The sequence below is a fragment of the Paramacrobiotus metropolitanus genome, unplaced genomic scaffold, assembly GCF_019649055.1.
Source record: "Paramacrobiotus metropolitanus isolate TYO unplaced genomic scaffold, Prichtersi_v1.0 Parri_scaffold0000210, whole genome shotgun sequence".
NCBI classification, from domain to species: Eukaryota; Metazoa; Tardigrada; class Eutardigrada; order Parachela; family Macrobiotidae; genus Paramacrobiotus; species Paramacrobiotus metropolitanus.
The window spans coordinates 16,760-40,400 of record NW_026570430.1 but is presented as its reverse complement, the minus strand read 5'-3'; the positions used below and the strand labels follow the sequence as shown (position 1 = coordinate 40,400).

The window sequence follows — 23,641 nt, the reverse complement described above, 5'->3', positions numbered from 1 at the left end:
TAAGAGCAGTATTTCGGCAGTGCATATTTTAATACTAAACAATGCTGGCTGACATTTTAACTAAACGAGCAGGAATTAGGTGTACAGATAGCGATCCACTCAGGGTTTCGGTTTAATTTTATTTCCGAAAAACACCACGGCTGTGTTACTTGAGTACAACTTACAAGTACCGATTTTGGTAGTTTCCTGAATGTTGCATCATGGCGCTTCCACTTTTCCGTTATTTTGATTATGTGTCCCCCAATCCCTCTATATTAAATTTCTTAGCTATTGAGATGCGGCAATCTAGAAGTTTGAGCGTAGTTCTGCTTTTGCAAATGACATGTACGAGTCTGGATATCGAAATTAAATGTGCCATTGATTGGAAAGGTCAGCTGCTTTGTGTAGTTGTAAGCGAGCCGGGTCGGGCACAACAGACAAATTCTAGCAAAACTTAGCAATAAAGCATAAGGTCAGCGTACTTGGGTGCCAAGAAGGAACCGAACATTGAAGTGGATGTCCTGCGGCGAGTCACACTCACAATTCGGAATTTGCGATAAGCAAGCGGCCAGTACCCATGCTATAGATAGCATGACTTGGAGGCACCGCGTCCTGCGTCTGAAAGGGATACTTGCCTCTTTCGCCTTGCGAAAAACTGCACGCGCAATGGACCGACCACGGGCAGACACAGGGCAGACCAATTTCTCCCTCCTCCTGTGTCTCCTCGCGTGCCTCGCGTGCCTGTGCCTCCTGTGTTTTACATCGCGTATGCGCATGACCACTACCGGACTCCGCATAGTCACTTTTGTGAGTCGGGCCCGTGCCTGTGGGAGCAGGCCATGTCTTAGAGATAATACCTGATTTGCGATAAGCCGCCGATCAAGAGAGCAGGCGCACAAGCCGGGCGCAGGGGCCATAAAAAGTAATTAAAAAGTAATTAAGACGCTGCTCTCTAAGACATGGCCTGCTCCCACAGGCACGGGCCCGACTCACAAAAGTGACTATGCGGAGTCCGGTAGTGGTCATGCGCATACGCGATGTAAAACAACGGAGGACACACAGGAGGAGGGAGAAATTGGTCTGCCCTGTGTCTGCCCGTGGTCGGTCCATTGCGCGTGCAGTTTTTCGCAAGGCGAAAGAGGCAAGCATCCTTTTCAGACGCAGGACGCGGTGCCTCCAAGTCATGCTATCTATAGCATGGGTACTGGCCGCTTGCTTATCGCAAATTCCGAAATTGTCCAGGTGCGCTCAGTAATCATGCTCATGTCATGAAAAGCACCCGGCCCTCCCGGTTCCCGGAATTGTCGTTTACGTAAAATCAAATCGCTTAACTGCTTGTGCTTGTGAACTGTAACTTCCCACTTGCGCTCCGCGAGTAAGCTTGCATACAGCCGTTGAACCACTCCTACTAGTAAATTTTAGGAATTACGATAAGTATTCTTTCCTCCTTTTCATTTCCGCCCCGCTATCTGCAGTGCAGGATCCTTTAAGTTTGCGCAACTGTAGGCACCATTTCCCGTATAAAAGCCGTGAAAATTTTGTCGATTCGTAGCACCTACGCATCAACGTCGGTAAAGTCATATTATATTAATAATTAATTGTTTACAGAGTGTGTTTATTGTGGAACCATGTTATAGAAGTGTCGCAAGCTCTGCCTAATTGTCACGTGGAGATTAACTGTCGAGAGAAAAAGGGCGGTTATGTACCTTTCGATTTCCGTCAGCGCCAGGAAGCGGAAGCGAAACTGCCGACCATGCTTCAGGCGACTCTGACCAGTCGCACAAAGATTCTCACACTCCGCCACTTCATCCCCAACCATTATCAAATTCGTCAGTTAATCGAAATCTTCGAAATCAATCGTGTATCGTTGTTGTTGTTGTGCCTGAAGGACTGCGAAGTGGACACGGAGTACGCCCTGTATCCGTGGTTCTGGCATCGTAGTGAAGAAGAAATTTCCCAGTGCTGGTCTCACCGCAAAGGTTATGGGGAAATGTCTCGATCGCTTGGGCGCGTGTAGCCGGCAGATATATTGGCCTGTTTCCTGTTGGCGAGCCCGGCAGGAAAGTGGATTTTCTCCCATAAATCTGCCGAACTGCTCCCACAATTCTGCCGACCCGACCTATGCATTGTCTATGGGATCTCCAATATATCAGCCGAACCGGCGCAACAGTGAAATTTGATACTTTTGCTGAGTGCGAGCTGGCAGATGCACGCCCGGGCTGCGTCATATACACATACAGCCGACTAAGCATATTGTACCGCCACTAAACAGGCAGAGAAGCCCGCGCTTTCTCTTGCGCCGTGTCTAATCCTTGCAGGAGAGGACATCATCGCAAAACAAAATTAATTGATGAGTATATTTATATTTTTCCAAATAACTATTCTTCTAACGCATACAAACTGTGAATGCTGTACAATGTACATTTCCTTAGACAACTTTACAGAACTTAAAACTATCAAGCATTTAGTTCCGCAACAGTCACTGTACAAACCAGTTTGGTATGCCTTTATATGCACTGATGAAACTGTAAACGAAATGACAAAGGTTATTGAAACGCCATAAGTACTTTAAGTTTTTCAACACATAGGCAACATGAACATATTTGCAGTTAAATTGGCGATGTCATGGAAAATTTGGGCACCCAAAATTTAAAAAATATTTTACATACAACGACCAATATATTTGCCGAACTGCACCCACATTTCTGCCGACCCAACGCTATGCATTGTCTATAGGAACTCCAATATATCAGCCGAACCGGCACAATAACAGCGAAATTTGACATTCTGCGTAGCGTTAGCCCAACCGGGCTGCAGCATCAGATGCAGCTTCCTAGGGACTGTACCGACACCGAAATTAGAGAAGCGTTTTCTCTTTATTAATGCAGTGTATAATTTTTACAAATGAACGCTACAATTGCCTGTGCTGACTGTTTGTACTGGCACCGGGCAACCGGCATCCATACTGATCGTTGTAAACCGTAATTAATTGTTTTCAAAGCACTTAGATGTTATCTTTTATCTGCAAAATTTTATTTCATTCCATTGTGGAGGCTGCGTTTATTATCTGCTATCCTTTGAGAATTGTACCATTGCATCCGTTTACAGTGTTGTTTTTTTTCAAATTCGCTAAGTAATACACTGCTCATAGTTAGTGCTGTTGACAAATAAACAGTTCCAAGTACTGTACTGTTTCTGCACCCACAGAGGACACACACGAATTTCTATTTTCCATCTGAGCTGATCTTAGAAGGTCATACATGTTACACGACTGAAAAGAAGTATCGGAAGAAGAACTTTCCACTACTTCCTTAAATTTTGCGGCTGCAAAGGCTGCATCCAAACTTTTCTTTTTTTGCACGGCGTTCTGGAATGCAGCTAGTGTGAAACGTTTGGATCGGGCAATTTTTATATCGGCATTTGATCACTTTCTTAGCGGAAGTTGGTGCAGGCAATCTGCAGCTGCATATGATTGGAAACCGATGGGTAAATCGTTGGGGATCGTCGCATGCCTCCAATAAATTTGTCTGGACTTCGGTGCAAGGGAACGGCGCCATGAACTTGTTCACGACACAGTTGTGAAGGTGCTGACGCATCTATGCGAAGAGAGCATAATAAATAAAATGCTTTTAGGGGCGCTTAGTTCAGTTTTTGATTTGAAAAACCTTGTATGCTAAATTTTTATCTCAGCAGAACGGCTGACTGGAAATAGGCCTCTAAAATTTTGCAAGTTCGGAAACAGTACAAGGAGCGTTCAAAAAATAATTCGGCATTTTTGTGTACCGGCAATCTGGCATGACAGGCGTTAGTTATATAAACCAGAAAAGCAATGTTTGGATACGCTTTCCAAAAAAAGTTTCGTGTTTGGTAAGCGAGTGTATTAACGAAGTTCCGAATAGTTACCTCATCCTTTTCGAACACGATTTTGCTCAGGTCCTGTTCGTAACAAACAGATGTGGCAGAAGCCACTGCGTAGAGTCCACAATCGATATGATTTGGCTGTTGGTCACAGGGCTGCAGACGTATTTCGATTTCTTTAGCAGTAGTGTTAGCCAGAGCTGCACTTATTTTCATAAGTTCCGAGTCTTTGGCTTTTCCCATTTCAAGCGCCAAGCTGTCAAAAACATTTACAATAAAGGGTGACTTTCTTCCGGCTTGCTGGCCGATCCCTTGGAGCACAAGGAAATGGTTGCGGTGAACAAACGCAATTTGCAGAAATTTGCGATCCTTAAAGAATAAAGAACGCCGGGTTGGTGACAATTCGCCTTTGTCGTCCAAGACTTCTATTGGGTGTAAACCATCAATATGCGGAAACTGAGCTTTCAAAATTTCTAATACTCCAGAAATTATGAAAGTTGTCAGAGGCTGCTTTGGTGCAAGTATGCTGGCTAAATCTTCATGGGTCAATCCGATATCCGACAGAACTGAGGATAAGCGTCTTGACCTTTGGATTCCGACGCTAATAATAACTATTGTCGTGTGCGACAAGAACGTACAGACTTATTTAGCAGACTTTACTTTTCGAAAATAATGATGAAGTTTTAATTCTTCATTTCAGCATTATATAGCCGTTTTCGATAAAATTTTCCGTAGTTTTTTTGTGTTCTCAGACAATGGTCGATAATATGCATAGTTTGTGAGATTTTGCAAGATATAAAATTTCAGATTACAACAAGTAACTGATTAAAATTACATTTAAAATGAATCTACACTTAACACTATAATTTCTGATTAGCACCGGGCAATATGCCTAGGTGGCTATATCGTTGCAGCCGGCCGTGCTGTTGCCGACTCGCGCTTAATAAAAGTATCAAATTTCACGGTTGCGCCGGTTCGGCTGATATATTGGAGTTCCTATAGACAATGCATAGCGTTGGGTCGGCAGAAATGTGGTGCAGTTCGGCAGATATATTGGTCGTTGTATGAAAAATATTTTTTAATTTTCGGTGCCCAAATTTTCCATGACATCGCCAATTAAACTGAAAATATGTTCATGTTGCCTATGTGTTGAAAAACTTAAAGTACTTATGGCGTTTCAATAACCTTTGTCATTTCGTTTACAGTTTCATCAGTGCATATAAAGGCATACCAAACTGGTTTGTACAGTGACTGTTGCGGAACTAAATGCTTGATAGTTTTTAGGTTCTGTAAAGTTGTCTAAGGGAAATGTACATTGTACAGCATTCACAGTTTGTATGCGTTAGAAGAATAGTTATTTGGAAAAATATAAATATACTCATCAATTAATTTTGTTTTGCGATGATGTCCTCTCCTGCAAGGATTAGACACGGCGCGAGAGAAAGCGCGGGCTTCTCTGCTTGTTTAGTGGCGGTACAATATGCTTAGGCGGCTGTATATGTATACGACGCAGCCCGGGCGTGCATCTGCCAGCTCGCACTCAGCAAAAGTATCAAATTTCACTGTTGCGCCGGTTCGGCTGATATATTGGAGATCCCATAGACAATGCATAGGTCGGGTCGGCAGAATTGTGGGAGCAGTTCGGCAGATTTATGGGAGAAAAACCACTTTCCTGCCGGGCTCGCCAACAGGAAACAGGCCAATATATCTGCCGGCTACAGGCGCGGTTGCTGCCATGACTATAAGTGTAATTTATCGCTGCTGTGGAGCAGTCAGCGCTGCCGACGGCTGCGGCTGGACAACTACACAATCCGCAACGTGGCTGATTACGATGCGATAGGAGGAGTCATTTGGGAGGCTCCGCATTTTAGACCTTCTGTGCCCGTTACCGTCGCCCGTGCCGATTTGGACTGCCATGCGGACCAAGAGGTCATTTTTCACAGTTTAATCATTGCTGTGAGCAATGGATGCTCTGCGGTCAGTGATGACACCCGGAAGAGGGTAGCAGCGACGGTCAAAGGGTGTTTAGACTACTGCCACCGCGAAGGAGGGGCCGAGTTTCGCTTTAATTATCTCCGGATGTTTCGATGTGTGATTCATGTGTTGCTGTCAACCACTCTTCCTTGTTGCTGTCAACCATAAATCCTTTAAATCCCGTTTGGCGTGCCTGCTTTGCCGCTAAACGATTTAAACATCGGAATCCAGGGGCGCATTACAGCAGGGTCTGTATAAATATACTCACAATCCCTGAACCGTCGCAGAGCAAGGGTTACTCTGTAAGTACTGCTCATCCTGTGCGGTACGTTTATCAAATATGTATCGAATCGGGTGATTGTGGTCGCCTGACACAAGACAACGCACTCGTATTATTTCAAATCATACAGAAGTTTTTATATTTCGTTTCGATCAGCCAGGAATTAAGTATTGGAAAACTGAAATTCTTTGTGTTCGTGCAAACCTTGTACGCATGTCAGACTCAGTATTTCGTAATTGCAATGATTCCTCTAGTGCCAATGAAGACACAGAACCGACGGAAAATCCGGTTTTCCGCAACAGATTTGGCATGCCGTTACAACAATAGTTTTCTACTGTAGCTTTTCACTAGTCTCTGACTTCCTTTACCCACTCCGAACTTTGCATTGTAGAAGTGCAACAGCGGCGCTTCGACGGCGGTTCGGTGTGGAGACTTCCAGTAATTATTAATAATATACAGTACTTATCCAGTTATTATGCGTAAAGCATTTTAGCAGTGCTTGATTTTATGTAAACTATAACTATAATTATCACGAAAACTTGACGTGTTTTAGGTTCCAAAACCTCTCTACTACGGAACCCACACGTCTTACGTTACGGCGTGTGTTAGAACTAAGCCAGTACAATGATTTGCAAACGTTGGACGTGAGCAGACTAAATCGTTTAACCCTGGCGGTTTTGGATGGAGTGTGCAGTGTTATCGCTGTCGAATTCTACCGTGAGTCTGCCGGTGTGGCTTACCAACCATAATACGCACCGGCCGAGGTCCAAGCTTGAATCGCCACCAGGACGGCTACCGAAGCCCTTCGCCATGTAGTTATGCATTTTGTCACCCCACAAGTTTCAGAAATGTTTTTTTTTTCAATAAATAGAGATCCATGGGCTCTAGACTTAAAGTCTCAAACAGTTTAATGTTATTATGGATCGGTATGCAAATGTTGGCCAAAATTGGAGCAGTCTAAAGGCACTGCACCACGGAGACATTTTTCAAGGATACTTTTACTTATCTGTGAATGTCGTGGAGTTTTATCTCTTTTGGATTTGTTGATTCGCTTCGCTGGTACTCGTGAATCTGTCCTGCTGCGTTCGATAACCTGACATGTTTTCAACCATGTTTTGGATTTCATTGGTCTGTTTTTTATGTACAAATGTGTATAACGCGACGGTAATGTGTTGCCACTTGCTGCATCTGGTTGGCTGTCTGCATTGCCAATTAAACTTACTTATTCGTTGTTAGTTGTCTTGATGTCTTCCATATTTAACAATGTAAGTTCCATACTTGTCTACCTTTCTACTTCCATATTTGCTTTTAGTTCTGTAGAAAACTGCTGCTGGATCAAGAGTTTTCCTTGACGCCTGGAGTGTACGAGTATTTCTCATACGAAATTTTAAAATCACTTGCGTAATTACAGCACAACCATGGGAGAGGTCCACTACTCTGTTCGATAAGCGATACGCATCGGATTATAGTGGCACAAATTGTAAAAACACGTAGTAACTATTTATCTGTAACACAGATAGATAGTTAATACGCGTTTATACATGTTCTGTATCACCAAAAAATATCAATAAATACAACAAAGCGGGAGATCGCCTTGTTCCTCTTTTCGGCATTTAAGTCTCGAAATTCAGCTTGGTACTTGGGATTCAGCTTGTGTTTTGAGAACTGTTCGTAGGTTTTGCAGTCGCAGCCATTTGTAACCGCACTGCACGATTAAGTCATCCAACTCAACAATTCATGAGACAAGAATGACTGCGCGCCAAGTATGAAACTGAACGCTGAACTGAAGCTCTGATTTAACTGAAAGGTCACGTTTATAATGTATCAAATCAAAAACAAATGTGTTGCCGTGTTAATTTAACCTTGATGTGTGGATACGTGGGAGTTTTCGTTCCAAACATACAATAATTTGCTGATCGACGACGATGTGAAGCGTTAATGCAAATGGCTGCCCTTCGACGCCAAATTACCGCGTTTGAGGTGATAACCTATCCCAGAATTCTGGTCTTCGTGCGTACAATCACTCCGTTAACGTTATCCGCTTACATGTTTAACTTTTTAACGCGACTGCGGCTAGCGCGCAGAGCGTACCCTATTCCCAGTTGTCAAGTTTAGGAACCACGCCCAGCACCCAGTTTACCTTTGCTTCCTCCCGTGCGTCCATTTGCGCAACCGAAGTTTTGTAGACACCATTCATTGTCCATTCAACAGACCGCGTAAAACTGTTCGTCAGCGTTTTACAACAGTTTTAAAAACAGTTTTAAAAACTCAGCAAAGATTCGTAGATTTATTCGTTTACAGATACGTCCATCATGAAAAGAACAGTTAGCAAGCAAAGTGCACTTAAATTCGTGGCAAATTCCCTGTACTGCTTTGTTAAACGTCGGCTCGGCCCACTTTTTTTGTTGCGCCATGAGAACGTTTCATGTTGCCGCCGGCCGTGCACACGGTCCGATTTTTGCTGCTCGCGTTCTGTTCGGTCGTGCTGACAACCTGACACGTTTTCAGTCCGCTGATATAATCCTCTGCTGTTTTCCTTTACCACCCGCCCACCCTACATGGTGGAGTTTGTTGTTATTGCTTTCGCACTGCTCTGTTACTCAACGCAATAAACGTGGGCATTCGGGCGGAAGTGGGGATAGCGGAGACTCGAACCGGTGAGGTCATCACCTGTACCTTCAATCTCGCATATACCGCCGCGCCGTCGACCTGTTCTGCCCCGCAAACGCCCAACTCTGTCGGCTGCTGTAGTGTACGGAATTTCCTCAAGAATTTAATACTGCCATATCGCAAAATACGCGGAATGTACAATATGTCACTTGGAGATTACCGACAACACCGACAAGCTTAGCACATCCAGGAGCATAACAGCAGCAGCGCTAGGAGGACGCGAACGAGGCACGGCTAAAGGTCCTATACGCCGCTCTTTTGAAGTATGTTGCCGACTGGATGCCGAGTCAGGAGGAATCAGGAATGGCGATCATGAAAATGAGAGGAAGCGTGCATCAACCGGGGTGAGAAACAACGACAAGTGCATTTCCAAATCATCTTGAGAATACCCTCGTCAGACAATTTGCTGCAGTGCAGTTAAAGTCCTATTTCCGGGAAACTTGATGCATGGTTTGTCCTTTCCACTGGTATCCTTCGAATCAGTTCAAGAACATCGGACTGGCCCGGCTGAAAGGGTGCCTATCTACAGTACAAAGATGTTTTTGGTTAACCGCATCGTTGCAGTGCGGCTTCGGGGCATCACTAAACTTAAGCGTTTCATTCCGGCTTAGGGATTCCCATAAATAAAGGTTACAAACTCTGGGTGTTACATTTTCTTATTGAGAATAACATCCAGAAGCAGCACCACAACTAGAGATGCGGTGCGTGCAAGCACCATTTAGTATTCCACATAGCTGATCTCAAAATTTTTTTTCTGCAGATTATTGTAATTATGGAAAAGTAACAACTAACAAGTTAGTATGCCAATATTTTCGTTTAAACGAGAATACGCGGTTCAAAATAGGGCAGTTCCCGGAACTTAGTGTAAATAATTATAACAACGGCTGATTTCGAAGCAGGACTAGCGGCAGCTAAATGTAAAAACGGACAGACGCCCAAACGTTCGAACAGATTAATGCAACACAGAGAAAGTGTAACACTACAATACTTTGATCCGGATACCTGTATAAGCAAAATAGCTTTGTGTTGTGCATAGCAACCACAATCCGTAATACTGACCTTTTGGCCTCCTGAACACTGTCCAGTTGAATGCATACGTACTGAACCGCCAGCTGCAAAAAACGCCAACACAAAGAGCCTCGCACCAGACACTACGCATGGTAATTTAAGTCCTCAGTGTTTTCAGGTGGTAGTCGAACAAAAAGCTTTCCACTGCAGTACCAACAAGTTGCGCTGTGTTACTATTTATTGCCACCATCCCCGGTATCATCTTTCCTACAGTTAAGGAAACGTGACATTAAAAACTGATTGCATGTAGAATGGAGGAACAGTTGACCAATCTACCACATCACCTGCTTGCCGGCATTTTTTCTCATCTAGACATTCACCACCAAGGAAGATTCCGAAGGTTAGAATAGTAGTGCAACACTGTTACTGGTATCTTTAAATTTTAAGCAATGCTTATTTTACATTTTGAATGTACAGATATCATTAGGAATTAAGTATTCTGCTATTTTGGTTGGCAGTACCGCATTACTAGGGCACTATAGCTTGACAAAATGCTTGAAGAAAATGCCGATTTGTGATTTCGAAATTTTTTGGGGAGGGACCTCGCATGCTAACAATAGCAAAATTTCATATACTGTATCAACCTGAAAATTAGGCTTTTGATACGACACCAGGCTTTATCGCATTCATGCATTAAGGGGATCACTAGCAGTAAAAAGCGGGTTTGGGAAAATGGGAACGGTTTGAAAACGATGGCCAGATATGTGTTTATGTGCTCGTTTACATACTACGCCGGGCGGTTGACCTCTCCCGATGGGCCGATCCTGTGACTTATGTACCGCATGTAATTTCGATATCCGTACTCATTAAACACTATTTATACAAGGTCTATCTGTACGTTTAAACTTCGGAGCTTGTAATTTTGGGGGCCTCTTGCAACCGGAGTTTTGTAGGCACGGTAAAGGTTGTATTGATTATGTCCTGGTTTATAGAGTGCGTTCATCATGGGACACTATCATATCACAAAGCGTGCCTCATTGTCACGTGGAGATCAACTGTCGACTTCAAAAAGGCGGTTCCATCCCTTACGATTTCCGTCTGATCCAGGCTGCGGAAGCGAAACTGCCGACTATGCTACAAGCGACTCTCACCAGTCGCAACAAGATCCTCACACTCCGTCACTTCATTCCCAACCATTATCAAATTCGTCAACTAAACGACATCATGAAAACAAGCGTGCATTCTTGTTGCTGTTATGCTTGAAAGACTGCGAAGTGGAAACGGAGAACGCTTTGTATCCGTGGTTATGGCATCGGAACGAAGAAGAACTTCCCGAGTACTGGCAGAGCGGCAACTGGGCGGAAATTCCTCGACGTCTGCATTGGGAATGCTGCCTCAGAGTGTATAAGTGCAATATATCGCTGCTGTGGAGCAGTCAGCCCTGTCGGTGGCTGCGCCTGGACAACTACAGGATTCGCAACGTAGCTGATTATGACGTGATTGGTGGTGGAGAGGGTAGTCGGTTTGTTAGTCCTGGCCCTCTCCTGCCCGTGACCATTGCCCGCGCCGATCTGGACTGCTATGCGGACCCGAAGGTCAACTTTCGCAGTTTAATTACGGATCTGAGCGAAGGATGTTCTACGGTCAGTGATGAGACACGGCGGAGGGTGGGAGCAGCGATCGACGGCAGCTTAAACTGCTGCTACAACGGAGGAGGGCAGAGCTACAGTCACCTGCTGCTGTTTCGATGTGTGATCAATCTGTAAGAGCCATCCAACTTCCCAGTATTAGTCAAAATGCAGCATTGCTTTCCTAGGCACGGTTTCGTTCGTTTGGTATTACATAACAATGTCCGATTGTAAGCCAAGTGTAAATGTACAGTCGCCCTGGTATGCCGTTGCAGGTTCCAACACCTCTATACGGAACCCACGCCTCTTGCTTCGTATAGCAACTACGCTGACCTGCAGTCGTTGGATGTTAATAGCTTTAATTCTTTGGCGCTGACGGTTTTGAATGGAGTCTGCGACCTTATCGCTATTGAACACTACCGCCACTTTGGCGGTGTGGCTTACCAACCATAATTCACGCCGGATGATTTCCGCTAACTTAGGCCTTCCGGGCTGCCAGACCAGCCAGGTAATGTTGATTACTTTGCTTAACTAAGCATAAGAAACTGATTCTGGTTGTTTTTTTAACGTTTAAATTTTATTTGTGAAGAAAAGTGCTTGCGTATTTGTTTTGTTTGGCTATTCGTTATCGAATACACAAATTAGTGAAACTGGCCTCAGCGCGCTGTAAGCCTTAAAGAGCGTATTTTTCATATAATACAGAGTACATACCCATGTGTTCAAGATTCAAGTCTCAAGGAATTTAATTTTTGGCGAACTGGGATGGAAAATTTGGTTGAAATGATCAGTTAATGTTACCGCTTCCGGCGTCCAATGTGGGCGATGGAACCCCGGGTGCTGGGAAGCTGATACTCTCGGTGATCGGCTGTGTGCGACCGTGGGTCAGCGAGAAGCCGGCCGACCGAAGGTCGGCGGAAGAGAGTGACCAGATCCCTGCGCAACCGAAGGCCCCAAACAAAACCCCAAACAATCAATCGTACGGATTAATCCCATCCCTGGTACAGTAGCACGGATGTACTTGGTAAAGCAGTCAGTTTTCCATCGTCCAGTGCGCTGGATGTAGCTATCATCGCGTCCAGCCAGGGCAGCAGCGGTCGTGCCTCCTATTCGGGAGCTGTGCGTACTGTATTTGCTGTTGTCCGGCAGCGCACGCAAAAGTTGTTTCAGGGTGTAATCGACATCGGATCGCGTAAGGTAGGCTCCGCTCGACAGGATAAACAGCGGTTCGTGTTTGTTTGCCCTGGACGACCTTATCGCTATGTACGCGAATAAGGAGTTTACGGGACACACCGACCGCCCTGTCTTGCGCAGTGACAGCCGGTAACCGTATCCGAATTGGTCGGTCTTCGTGGTTTTCAGCAGGAGAACAGCAGAATCCGCATTTACCGTAACGTCTTTTAGAAGAAGCGTTCGTTCTGCAGAAAACTGAGCGGGCTCCGCGGAGGTGTATTCGCTGACCCGCAGAAGTCCACTGAAAGCCGTGGTAAACGCGGCCCAGAACATTGTCCGATCAGCAGAGGGAAGGTTGGACTTTGACAATTCGTCCTTGATGTAGCGCATGACGGGCAGAGTTATCGGCAAACGGTGATCGCGCAGATGCCCGGATAGCCTCTGATAACCGTCAATTGCGCGTGTGACAGCATCGGAACCAACCGGCGAAACCATGTTGTTTTCGGCATGCAGTTTTGCAATGGCAGCTAAATACACCTTTGCTGTGGACGGTGCAACTTTACGCTGATTAAGATGTGCAACAAAACGCAGCAGGGTTTCCTTTGATGCCGGCAAGCTGGTTTCACCATGCGTGCGGCAGTACGTGGCAAACTGATTCCACCCAGCAGAATACGTGCTGCGTGTGGATCGGGCTATGTGGTTAAGCTGGAGCGTTCTCGCAACGGCATCTAACTCATCGATGCGACGTAGCTGCTCTCCAGATCGCTCCACATGTCGGGAAGCTTGTCGGGATGCTGGTTGGCAGTGGGGTCAGTTGGCGGAACCGGTCGACCTGAAATCGCGATAGTGCATCAGCTACACTATTGTCACATCCGGCAATATGCTTTATAGTAATGTTAAAGTTCCCTTCCGCCGCAATCATAATCATTCGACGCATCAGGTTTAATATGGCGCGGTTTACTGATCCGAGCTTTTCCCATGCCTCACAGACACCCAGATTATCGCAGTGGAACATGACCTTTTTTCTGTGGAAGGACTGATGCCAAAGTTCCAGTGCAAACAGGACACCTAGCATTTCGAGGTACTCAATGCAAGGCGATAATCTTGCTATCCAATCGGGCCAGCGAGCGGAAAACGAGCGGCCGCAGTAAAATCCACCAACACCCAAGGAGCCCGCGGCGTCTGTATAGAGGTGCAAAGTATCCGGTTTGCTCCAATCAGGTTCAAGGAACGACGACGTGCCATTCCACTTTGGCAGAAACTGTAGCCACCAAGAAATATCGAGTTGAAAGTCTTCGTCTAACTGTATCGACGCAATGAATCGGGGTCTGTGGGAAGGTAAGCCGGTCAACTTGTGAATCAGTCGACGGAGGAACAGCCGTCCGGCAGGAACTCATTTGGTTGCGAACTGCAGTGATCCTACGAGACTTTGCAGCTCTACCAGTGAACATGACGTTTTTGTTGACCAGGACCGGAGCAGCTGAGTAAGCGACTCTAGCTTCCCTTCAGGTAACGACAACGTCTGCGCTTCCGAGTCTAGCAATATGTCGAGGAAAACTATGCGCGTTCCCGGGCCCTCTAGCCTCTAGCTGCGAGTGGAACACCCAATTCGCAGCATAGATCCATGAACAACTGGACTAACTCTGCGCACCTGTTACCAGCCGGCGCGATGATAAGAAAATCGTCAATGTACTGCAAAACAAAAGTATGTCCCGAAGCGTTAATGAAAATTTACTGTATTGCATCTGAACACATGCAGAACAGACGCGGTGCAGATCGGCATTTGAAAGGCAATACTATGTCGTGGTAGTATTTACCTTTAAACATATATCCGAGCAGGTGCCACTGGGAACGTCGAACAGGAATCAGCCGGAAGGCGTTCTCAACGTCCAATTTAGCCATGACTGCACCCGGACCACATTTCGTAAGTAGCTTTGCCGCGTCATCAACTGAACAAAATTTCAGAGGAGGGTCATCTTGTGGTATGAAGTCATTTACCGATGTACCGGTTGGCTGGGAAAGGTCCATGATAGTGCGAAAACCGCCGCTGGACTTTGGCCTTGTACCAAGAGCGTTGCACACAAAATTAGGCAGCGGCAGTCGGTCAAACGGTCCAAGAGCATGGCCACACTCTAGGCTTCTCTGAATGGATGACGCAATTGCAACAGGATTTTCAGCTGCGGAGCGAGAGTTCTTAGTAAATCTTGAAAATTCCGGTCCTCGGTAACCTAAATCCGCACCGTTTGTCAGCGCAGAGATCAGCGTATCAACGAACGGCCGATCCGGATGTGTTGTAAGATGTCTCTGGAAAACATCCGGACGCAACGGCGACTTCTGCTCAGCGACGTTCGTTCTTAACGGGGCGGCGTGGACAAGCGTATTCGCCGTGTTCTTTGGATCGGCATTCACGACATTCTTGGCGACGGCCGAAACGGCACGGAGTGTTGCAGTTTTCTCTGTTGTAGTTATTGCAGACTTCCCCCTCTGCAGGGGGGCGCCCACGAAAGGGCTGTTTGCAGTCTCGCTGGATGTGACCGAACTCCTTGCAGCGTCCGCACTGCAGCGTGCTGTGCCGTGCGTTTGGCATGACGCTAGTGCTAGCTGTGCGCAAGTCCACTCTTTTCGGGTTCGCAATGCACTCCTGGAACGATTCTTCATGTCGCTTAGTCCAGATGTCCGTATCGTACGGATTGTTAGCGGCATAGTTTCTGAACTGCATGTCATACTCCATAACGTGTTTGAATTTGTATCTGCGGTCAGGATCAGATAGCAGCCCGATGAGGTCCAAATACTTCATCAGCGGGATCACGAATTCCGGGTGACACAGCGTTCAGTATTCGACGAATACTGAAAATGCCCGGGACCACTTGAAATAGTTGGTCACCTGTTCTTTCTTTGTCGAAGGTAGAAAGACCGCTTCGCCCGTTGTGGGATCGTGAGTCATCTTGGTGCCGGTCTGAGGCCGCTTGAAAGGCACTCTGTTTTGTGGTAGCAGGTCCGCAAAGTCCGCAAACGGCGAATGATCCAGCAGTGCCTCGCGCAGCTTCGAGTTGACTGCTCGCAAGTCTCGGTACGCAGACGGATTAACAGGGCCCAGTCGTTGAAATATGGTTTTCGGCTCAGGCGTGTTCTCTATAGTAATCTGAGCGATAGGTTGCTTATCGTGTCCTGTGACGTGGCGATTCGACGATGGCGAAAGTGATCGGCTAGGCCGAGCGTTCACTGTGAGGGTTCCTTGCAGACCTGGGCAGTTATAACTTAACTCATAACTTAACGCGAGTTATTTTGGAGTTATCGAGTTTTAACGTAACTCTGAAGCGTAACTCGCTAGGAAGAAAACTTAACTCTAACGTAACTCGAAAATAAGTTAACGCAACGTAACTGTAGCGTAACTCGGTGGTTTCAAGTTACTAATAAAATAATTAATTTACAAATATAGAAAATATTGAAATCATTTCCGACTTGGCGTACACTCACTTCCGATACTTCTACAACCATGCGCATACAAAACAGCTCCAGCTGATGTAGTACACCACGACCGCCACAGGCACTGGCCACATGGTTTTTTTCGGCTACTGATATCAGCGCACTGACTGCAGTTATACTGAATTACACACATCATGACAAATGCATTGTCAGCTGCAATTATCCTGTGTCGCAATTATCCTGTATTTCGCAATTATCCTGTGTCGTTTGAAAGGCGCTCCAGGCCTTTTCGCTTAAAAGCTGTAGTTTTTGGTAATTGATTTACGCACGGATGTCAGTTCGACAATGTCGACTCTGAATGCTGGTTCGTCCACGGCATCTGCACCTGTGCAGAGCAGCGCGAAGAGAACTGATGCGGATTACTTCAGAGAGTTTATCACAGAACGATCTTCTGTCAGTGGAAAAAGCAAAACTGGTGTTCCTCAGCGAAATCACACGGGAATATGTCGTCTCTGTGTCTCCACCAGTTGCAAAACGGGAAAGCGTGTTAATGCAGTCAACGGTTATGCAAATTTTGCTGTCCATGTGAGGCGAAATCACGAGAAACTGCAGGTAAGTTTCGCTTTTACCGAATAAAATGTGAAGCGCTCACAACGAAGTCCCTATTCCTTAAATAGTAAATACTGAGTTTTTAATCCAGTTCGAGATATACTGCATGCGATTAAGTGTCTTTCGATTCGCAGGAAGTTGTTTCCTTTCTTACTGTACCGAGCGCAAAAGAAAGTTCTTCAAAACAACAAGCCAAGCTGGAAAGCTTTGGGGTCCGCACTGGACGGCCATACAGCTCCAGCGATCCGACGCAGAAACGACTGGTGGAGAATGTCGCTAAAGTTTATGCAAAAACGGCGTGTCCCTTAAGTATTCTTGAAGACCGTACGTTTGACGATCTGGTGAAAGATATCGACCCAAAACTGACGGTGAGTGCAAACCTTTATTTTTACTTTATGTTGTAGAAAGTAATTTGCCTGCTGTATGTTTCTGAATTTCTAATCGAATATAGCTGTACATGTATACTATACAGTCTTCAAATTACGTGTATATTTGGTTCATTTTTAGTGGCCATCAAGACGTACTATTAGTCGAAGGCATCAAGAGATGACAAGCGCCGCCAAAGAAAATCTGAAACAACTCTTGCAAGAAACCGAAGAGAAGTCCGTTGCGCTGTGCATCGATATTTGGAGCAGCCGCTCCAAGCGCGGATATCTCGGGATGACCGTACACTTTTTAGACCGCCAAGGAAATCTCCGCCGTTACATGCTTGCATGCCCCCGATTTAGTGGCACTCATAAAGCGGAAGATATTTCCGTTTTGGCTGTAGAAGTAATAGCAGAATACGACGTCAGAGACAAGCTCGGTTTTATCGGCGTTGATAATGGACCTAATATACTCAAGGCATTTGAGCAGTGGATGCCAGGATGTACTGATGAAAGCCAAGGACGATTTACTTTCGGTAAAATTTTTTCGCATACTGTACATGTATTTTTCAATATTATAGCTTACAGTTCATTTATGTACAAGCTTGTCCGGTAATTTCCTACGTAAAGGTACAAACAGCATATATTTAGCGTTGAGTTTGTCCTATGGCAATTGCCACTACACTACGTCGTAAATTTGTGTATTTCGCTGTATTGATTCGTAAGAAATTACCGGACAAGCTTGTACTTCATAGAACGGGCCACATAACAACAAGCTGTAGAGTACACTACAATCTACAGAGTACATAATTATTACATAGTGCATAGTAGTACGACATACTACATACTGCTGCATACTACATAGAACGTGTCTGCAGATTTTATTTATTTCCGCTGTGCCAGTGGTGTTGCTTGTTTTATCTTTACTCGTGTTTAGATGATTTTGATCTCGATTTCTTTGGAAGTCAGCTGGACTTTGATGATCTTGACGGTGGAGAAGAAATTGCGGAAGAGCTCAGCTCTGGTCTGCGCAAATTTTGCTCCTTGGATAAGCGAAATGTTCTTGTAAGCCAACATTCTTACTGCGGCGCGGATTATGGCTATAACTACGAAACAGTTAATGCAGCAGCTGCATCATGCATTAAGAGATCATCAAAGGTTTTCGCAAAAAAACAATTTTCTGCATTAATATTTGTATAGGTGCTGTACAGTGTACATCGAAATTTTACGAAAAAGCGAGTTCAAGTTGTATAATTTATATATTATTATTTATTACTACACAGGCAGGCATATAGCAAAAGGGTTTGTGAATCGGTGCATTGACTGCATTCAATATTTGCAGGTGACCTGTGCTGCGCATACGCTGCAGTTGGTGCTGAAAAAACCTGCAGAGAAATGCAGGGCACTTCATCGTTCTGTCGAGAAATCAGCAGCGATTATTAGCAAGATCAACAAGTCCAATCAAAACCATGAGCTCGTTCAGTCGGAATTTGGTGGGAGATCATTTCGGGAGCGATGTCGGACGCGGTGGAATACAAATCACAAGATGGCATCGGTAGCAGTTAAGTTTGATTGGAACACTACGTCTCTGCCACTGGACCTTAAGCTAGACGTCCGTAGTCACAGCATTTTGAAAGAATTTGTTGAGCTTACTGAACCTTTCGAGGAAGCTTTCCTGACGTTACAAGAAGAAGGTGTTGCAACTATCGCTTCTGTTATTCCGATAAGCTACCGTCTGCGGATTATGCTTGAGGTGAGCCATAAACTTGCAATATATGCATATTATAAGAAATATTAATACGTTACTAATACCTACGTGGTGTTAGAATACTGTATTTACGATTAGTAGGAGTATTGCGTAATTTATTACTGTACAATAAAATCGTTATTTGCCGGACATGACTTGTGCATGGTACGGCATATATATTGTAGCGATAGTATTTGTACGAACGATAAGACCGCCTAGTTATGATGAATCATTCCATCGCGTTATGAATTTGTCCATTTTACCGGCTAGTTTCCTTTCTCATGAATTTCTAGAATTCAGTCTTGTGCTCAGCTTGTTACAGCTTGCATCTACTTGATTGTTCCTCTTGTTGAAACCCTTGCTTACAACCTTGCTGTGTTCTTGATTCCCTTGTCATTAAACATGCCTTGAGTTACGTTGTTGCGTTTGACCGCTTGGGATGAACTAGCGTCATCCCAATCGGAGCCACCTGTGTAATTGTGTACATCAGTAAGAGCGTCCTCGGCCAGCATCGTTGCCGGCCGTGCCACCTTTCACACCAACAGCCGTTTAATCGTGGTAAAGGCTGATCGCCACCCCACTAGAACAGTAGCCAGATAGGCCACTGTTACAATATACTGACTATACAGATACAGCTGAATGAGTTGATACACTAAACCGGTATATTTTGTGTACGAATGCAAACAAGTTTTGGAATGTAGAATATCGTTGTTTGTTTCAGAAATATCTAGCAGCAGGAACATCGACTGAATTCGATGTATTGCAAAGTTTTGCCAGAGACACGTTGGACGAACTGAACACCCGTTTTGCGAAGTATGAATCAGATACGCTGTACATCGTTGCCACATTTTGGATCCACGAGCAAAGTTGAAGTGGTGTAAATATTCGAAGGACAAACAGAAGGAAGCGACTGTAAAAAAAGAAATCCTACTTTTAATGAATGAAGTAGATGGCTTTGACAGCGTAGTCGAAAGTGCCGCGTCAATAAAACCGTCAAGATGTCTAATTTCCTGGACTTCATGGATGATGGTGAAGGAGATGCAGTGTCAGCAGATCAGGAAGCGATTTCAGTTGAAAAGGAATTCAGCAGCTATCAGGCAGACGTTAGCGAATGCGAGAGTGTCCTGCGATTTTGGCAAGACAAGAAAAATGACTTTCCCCGATTGCATAGGCTTTCTAGGCGAATGTTAGCGGCGCCCGCTAGTACTGCTCTAGTTGAGCGTCTCTTTAGCGTTGCGGGCGCATTGTTAAGTCCCAGGCGTGCTAGTTGTACGGATGAGAATTTTGAGAATCAGCTATTTTGCAAAGTTAATAACGATCTGTGTTTTAAATCTGGTAATAGTAATACCGGTACTCTAAAGAGATTACTTGAAAATGATTAATAAAGACGTATGAATTTTTTATTGTAACGTAACTCGCGTTATAACTCATAACTCTAGTTTGTTTGAATAACGTAACTCGTAACGTAACTCGCGCGCTACACTGAACTCGTAACTCTAACTATAGGCCAAATTTCCATAACTGCCCAGGTCTGGTTCCTTGCGGTGCGTTCTTTTCCACCGATGTGATCTTTTCATTCAGAGCTAGCATTTGATCGGTGAAAGTCTTCAGAAGGTCATTCGTGCTGGGTGGAAAGGTTGTTGACGGCGGTACTGTAACCTGGGAACGAAGCCGGGCTGGCAAAGGAGAAGCACTGGCCCTTCGCTTACGCCCGCGGCTCGTAGAAGATCCCGTCGGTTTCCCGCGTCCTGACGGTCTTCCGCGTCCTAATCGCCTTGGTGGCATAGCCAGTGAGCTCAGTAACAAGAGCGGATAATGGGAAAAAACAGAAAAAGTGCAACTTATAAAAACAAAATCACTCGCGCGCACACAGCAGAAATGGAGAACAGAAATGCTAAACCAACAACAGTGAGAATGCAAAACCAAGAACGGGCACTGGAACAGTGCCGGGTGCAACAGCGGCCGTGCGCGTGATGGCGGCCGCTTTGATCTAATTGGCTCCGACGATGCGCAGCGCCACCACCCAAACACGTAACTCACTACACGTGGTGAAGAGAAAAGAGCGGGAGTACATACCTCCAGCTAACATTAACGTCATTTAACATCGTTAAATGTAACTTTGGAGGCGTTGTTTACTTTGCGTATGTCTGCTATGCGTTGTTTACTTTGCCGTTGTTATTGAGGACATGGTGCACTGTGAAGAACATGAAACAAGTGAAACGCTGATTGGTGTTGCTGTTGCAGTATGAGCAAGATTACTTGTATAAATGTGTTAAATTAGTTTGCATTAGCGGAAATTGTTTCCTTATTAGTCCCGGCACTCGTAGACTTTGCAGCAGTCGTGTCACCGGCATACCGACGCCGGTCCTCGTATTTCACTATAAAAGGTGATGGGTTACTGAACGTAGACACAATCGAGGTTGCATTTAATTCGACGTTTTTCTTGTCTGTTATTTGCACTGTTCTGAAATAAATGGAAGGTTCGGCTTACACGAAATGGGTCTCATCGCCAGCTGCCGCACACCGGGAATGTGGGGCTGATTGGCATCACGATCGACAAAGTAAGGAATACGCTCACCGCCACGAGCTGCTGGCGAGATCCTACAGTATCCGATAAACGCGTAGTAATGGTGTATACATAATAAAATATACTTAGCGATGCTCTAGATATCCTGAAATGTATCCCTGAAAACAGGAAATTGTTTCATGGTCGTCAAAGTTCATATGCATATTTTGTTGTTTTGACACACATGAAAAAGAAATGTGACGAAAATCGAATGAAATAGGCCTATACTTTAGACTTGTTTAGCAGTATTGAATGCTCCTTTCATTTTGGTCCTTTTAACATTATCCCCAAAATTCCGGCAAACTATAAGAACTGTCGGCAAAAAGCGGGGTTAGGCCCTAGCTGTAGGCAACAGCAGCCTTGTTTATTCTCAGCTCTCAGTTAGCGCTTCTTTATACAACTAATCGATCACAACAATGTCGTTACGCCGTTGACCACCTACGCCAGAAATTTTAGCACATCTCGGAGCATACCATCAGCAGCCCAAGGAACGGTGCACGGAAGAAGCGGTGTGGAAGGTGACTAAAGGTCACTTTCGCCGGTTACCGACTGGATACAGAGATCGAAAGAAGGAAAAAGAAAAAGGGGAGTGGACAGGACACGACCAGTGTTGAGAAGCGTTAAGAGCAGTGCAACGCGAACTCATTTTGCGAATACGCGTCTGGCAGTATTGTATAGGCAGCAATATGCCGTATTTTACGTGAAGATTGTCGCATGGCCGGTTGGTCATTTCCACCGGCATCTGACCACTGCGAAACAGTTCAGAAAGCGAGATACGTATTTACATATATTATTTTAGTGTTCCGTTGGGCGACAGTGGGCGTATTGAACGTCGGAATCCTGGAGCCGAATGAGCCAAAGCGACTACAGGGTTAGCATAAACCGTCGTAGAGCCTGCATAACGACAGTACATTTTTGCGGTACGTGTGCCGCAAAATCGGATCGGCGAAAGTCAGGATTGAAATCGGGCGCCTAATTACAATTTTAAGACATGAACCTTTCTTTTCAATGCACCAGATATACATTACTGCGTAAAGCGCAGCTAAATAATTTTGTGCTCGTACAAACCATATAAGCATGTGTACGCTCAGTGCGACTACCGGCACAAAACCGTCGCAAAACCCCGCTGTTCCAACATGGTATGCTCTTCACAATCGAGTAGGCAACATCATCAACAAGTAAAGAATAAGCTCACCGCCACAACTGTGGGCGAGACCCCTCAAAACTGGACAAACGCGCAGTAATAGTATAGAAGTATACATAAAATATTCTCGAATGTGTCCCACAAACCAGGAAGTGGATTCATGAAGTTCATGTTGATAATATGATCATGTACATAATATGTCCATGTACATGTACATAATATGTTCATGTACATAATATGTTCATGTACATAATATGTTGTCGTTTGACAGACATACAGAAAAACGTGACGAAAGTTGAGCAGATTAGGCCCTATACTCGTATAGAAATTTTTATTTTTAGCGGTTATAAATTCTTATCCTTTTTGCTAATGCTAGTAATGCGAGTACATACAGTCAGCCCAGTACAGTCTGTACAGTATCACAAAAATTCGGGCACACCATAAGAAGCGTCGGGAAAAGGTGTGGAGAGGCAGTAGCTTGTCTGTTCAAAGCACTCGGGATCTGCGCATCTTTCCACAACTAATCCATCGCCACGATATCGATGCGAAAAAGGAAAATCTAAATGCGGCGGAACAAACACAGTGCTGACAGGAGGGCGGCAGGAGCTGCGGGAATGTTGAGCGGGCAGCGATCACTGCATAGACTTTCGCTGCGGCATAACTTCGACTACATACGCCGGTAAGTTTAGCACATCCCGGAGGATACCAGCAACAGCAAAGGAGAGGTGCACGGAGGAAGCGGTGCGGGAATCGGCTAAAGGTCATTTTCGCCAGTTACCGGAAGAATATTTCACCGACTAAATGCAGAGGTCAGAAGAAGGAAAAGCCTTACTATTAAATCATCGTACACACACGTACAGAGACAGTAACCGGTATAACTGAACATACATAAGCATAAAATAAGAATTGTTATGGTTCTAGAGAATCGCACTAACGAGCACAATACCCATGTATTTTTAATTCTCAACCTGCACGGTCGATGAACATTTTCAAACCAATATGAGTGAAAACAACGACAATAAAGATGACAGATGATTGTCTAGAGGAGTTTCTGTGTATCGACTATATTACTATTCAAATACGATCTATGGTTAGTAGTCACTGCGTAGTACTATAATAAAAACAGACAGCGCTTAACCTTACAGCACAATGGGCACATAATTATAATGTAAGTATTCTGAAATTATTGATTTTGCAATTATTGTAAAGCATGCTGT

The 23,641-nt window shown here is 44.9% G+C and overlaps 2 protein-coding genes across 2 annotated transcripts; one reads left to right on the top strand and one right to left on the bottom strand.

The window, feature by feature from the left end:
- Window positions 1-15,164: 15,164 nt before the first annotated feature.
- LOC129601046 (uncharacterized) lies at window positions 15,165-16,065 on the bottom strand. Its single transcript, XM_055499752.1, has 4 exons — window positions 16,045-16,065; window positions 15,452-15,709; window positions 15,207-15,358; window positions 15,165-15,168 (listed from the first exon to the last, which is right to left on the bottom strand). The coding sequence occupies exons 1-4, from the start codon at window positions 16,063-16,065 to the stop codon at window positions 15,165-15,167; spliced, it is 435 nt and encodes a 144-aa protein (XP_055355727.1).
- A 158-nt stretch (window positions 16,066-16,223) lies between these two features.
- LOC129601039 (uncharacterized) lies at window positions 16,224-19,699 on the top strand. The gene is made up of 6 exons (XM_055499739.1): window positions 16,224-16,605; window positions 16,737-16,970; window positions 17,110-17,503; window positions 17,905-18,032; window positions 18,310-18,720; window positions 19,436-19,699. The coding sequence occupies exons 1-6, from the start codon at window positions 16,339-16,341 to the stop codon at window positions 19,583-19,585; spliced, it is 1,584 nt and encodes a 527-aa protein (XP_055355714.1). The 5' UTR covers window positions 16,224-16,338; the 3' UTR covers window positions 19,586-19,699.
- The last annotated feature ends 3,942 nt before the right edge of the window (window positions 19,700-23,641 follow it).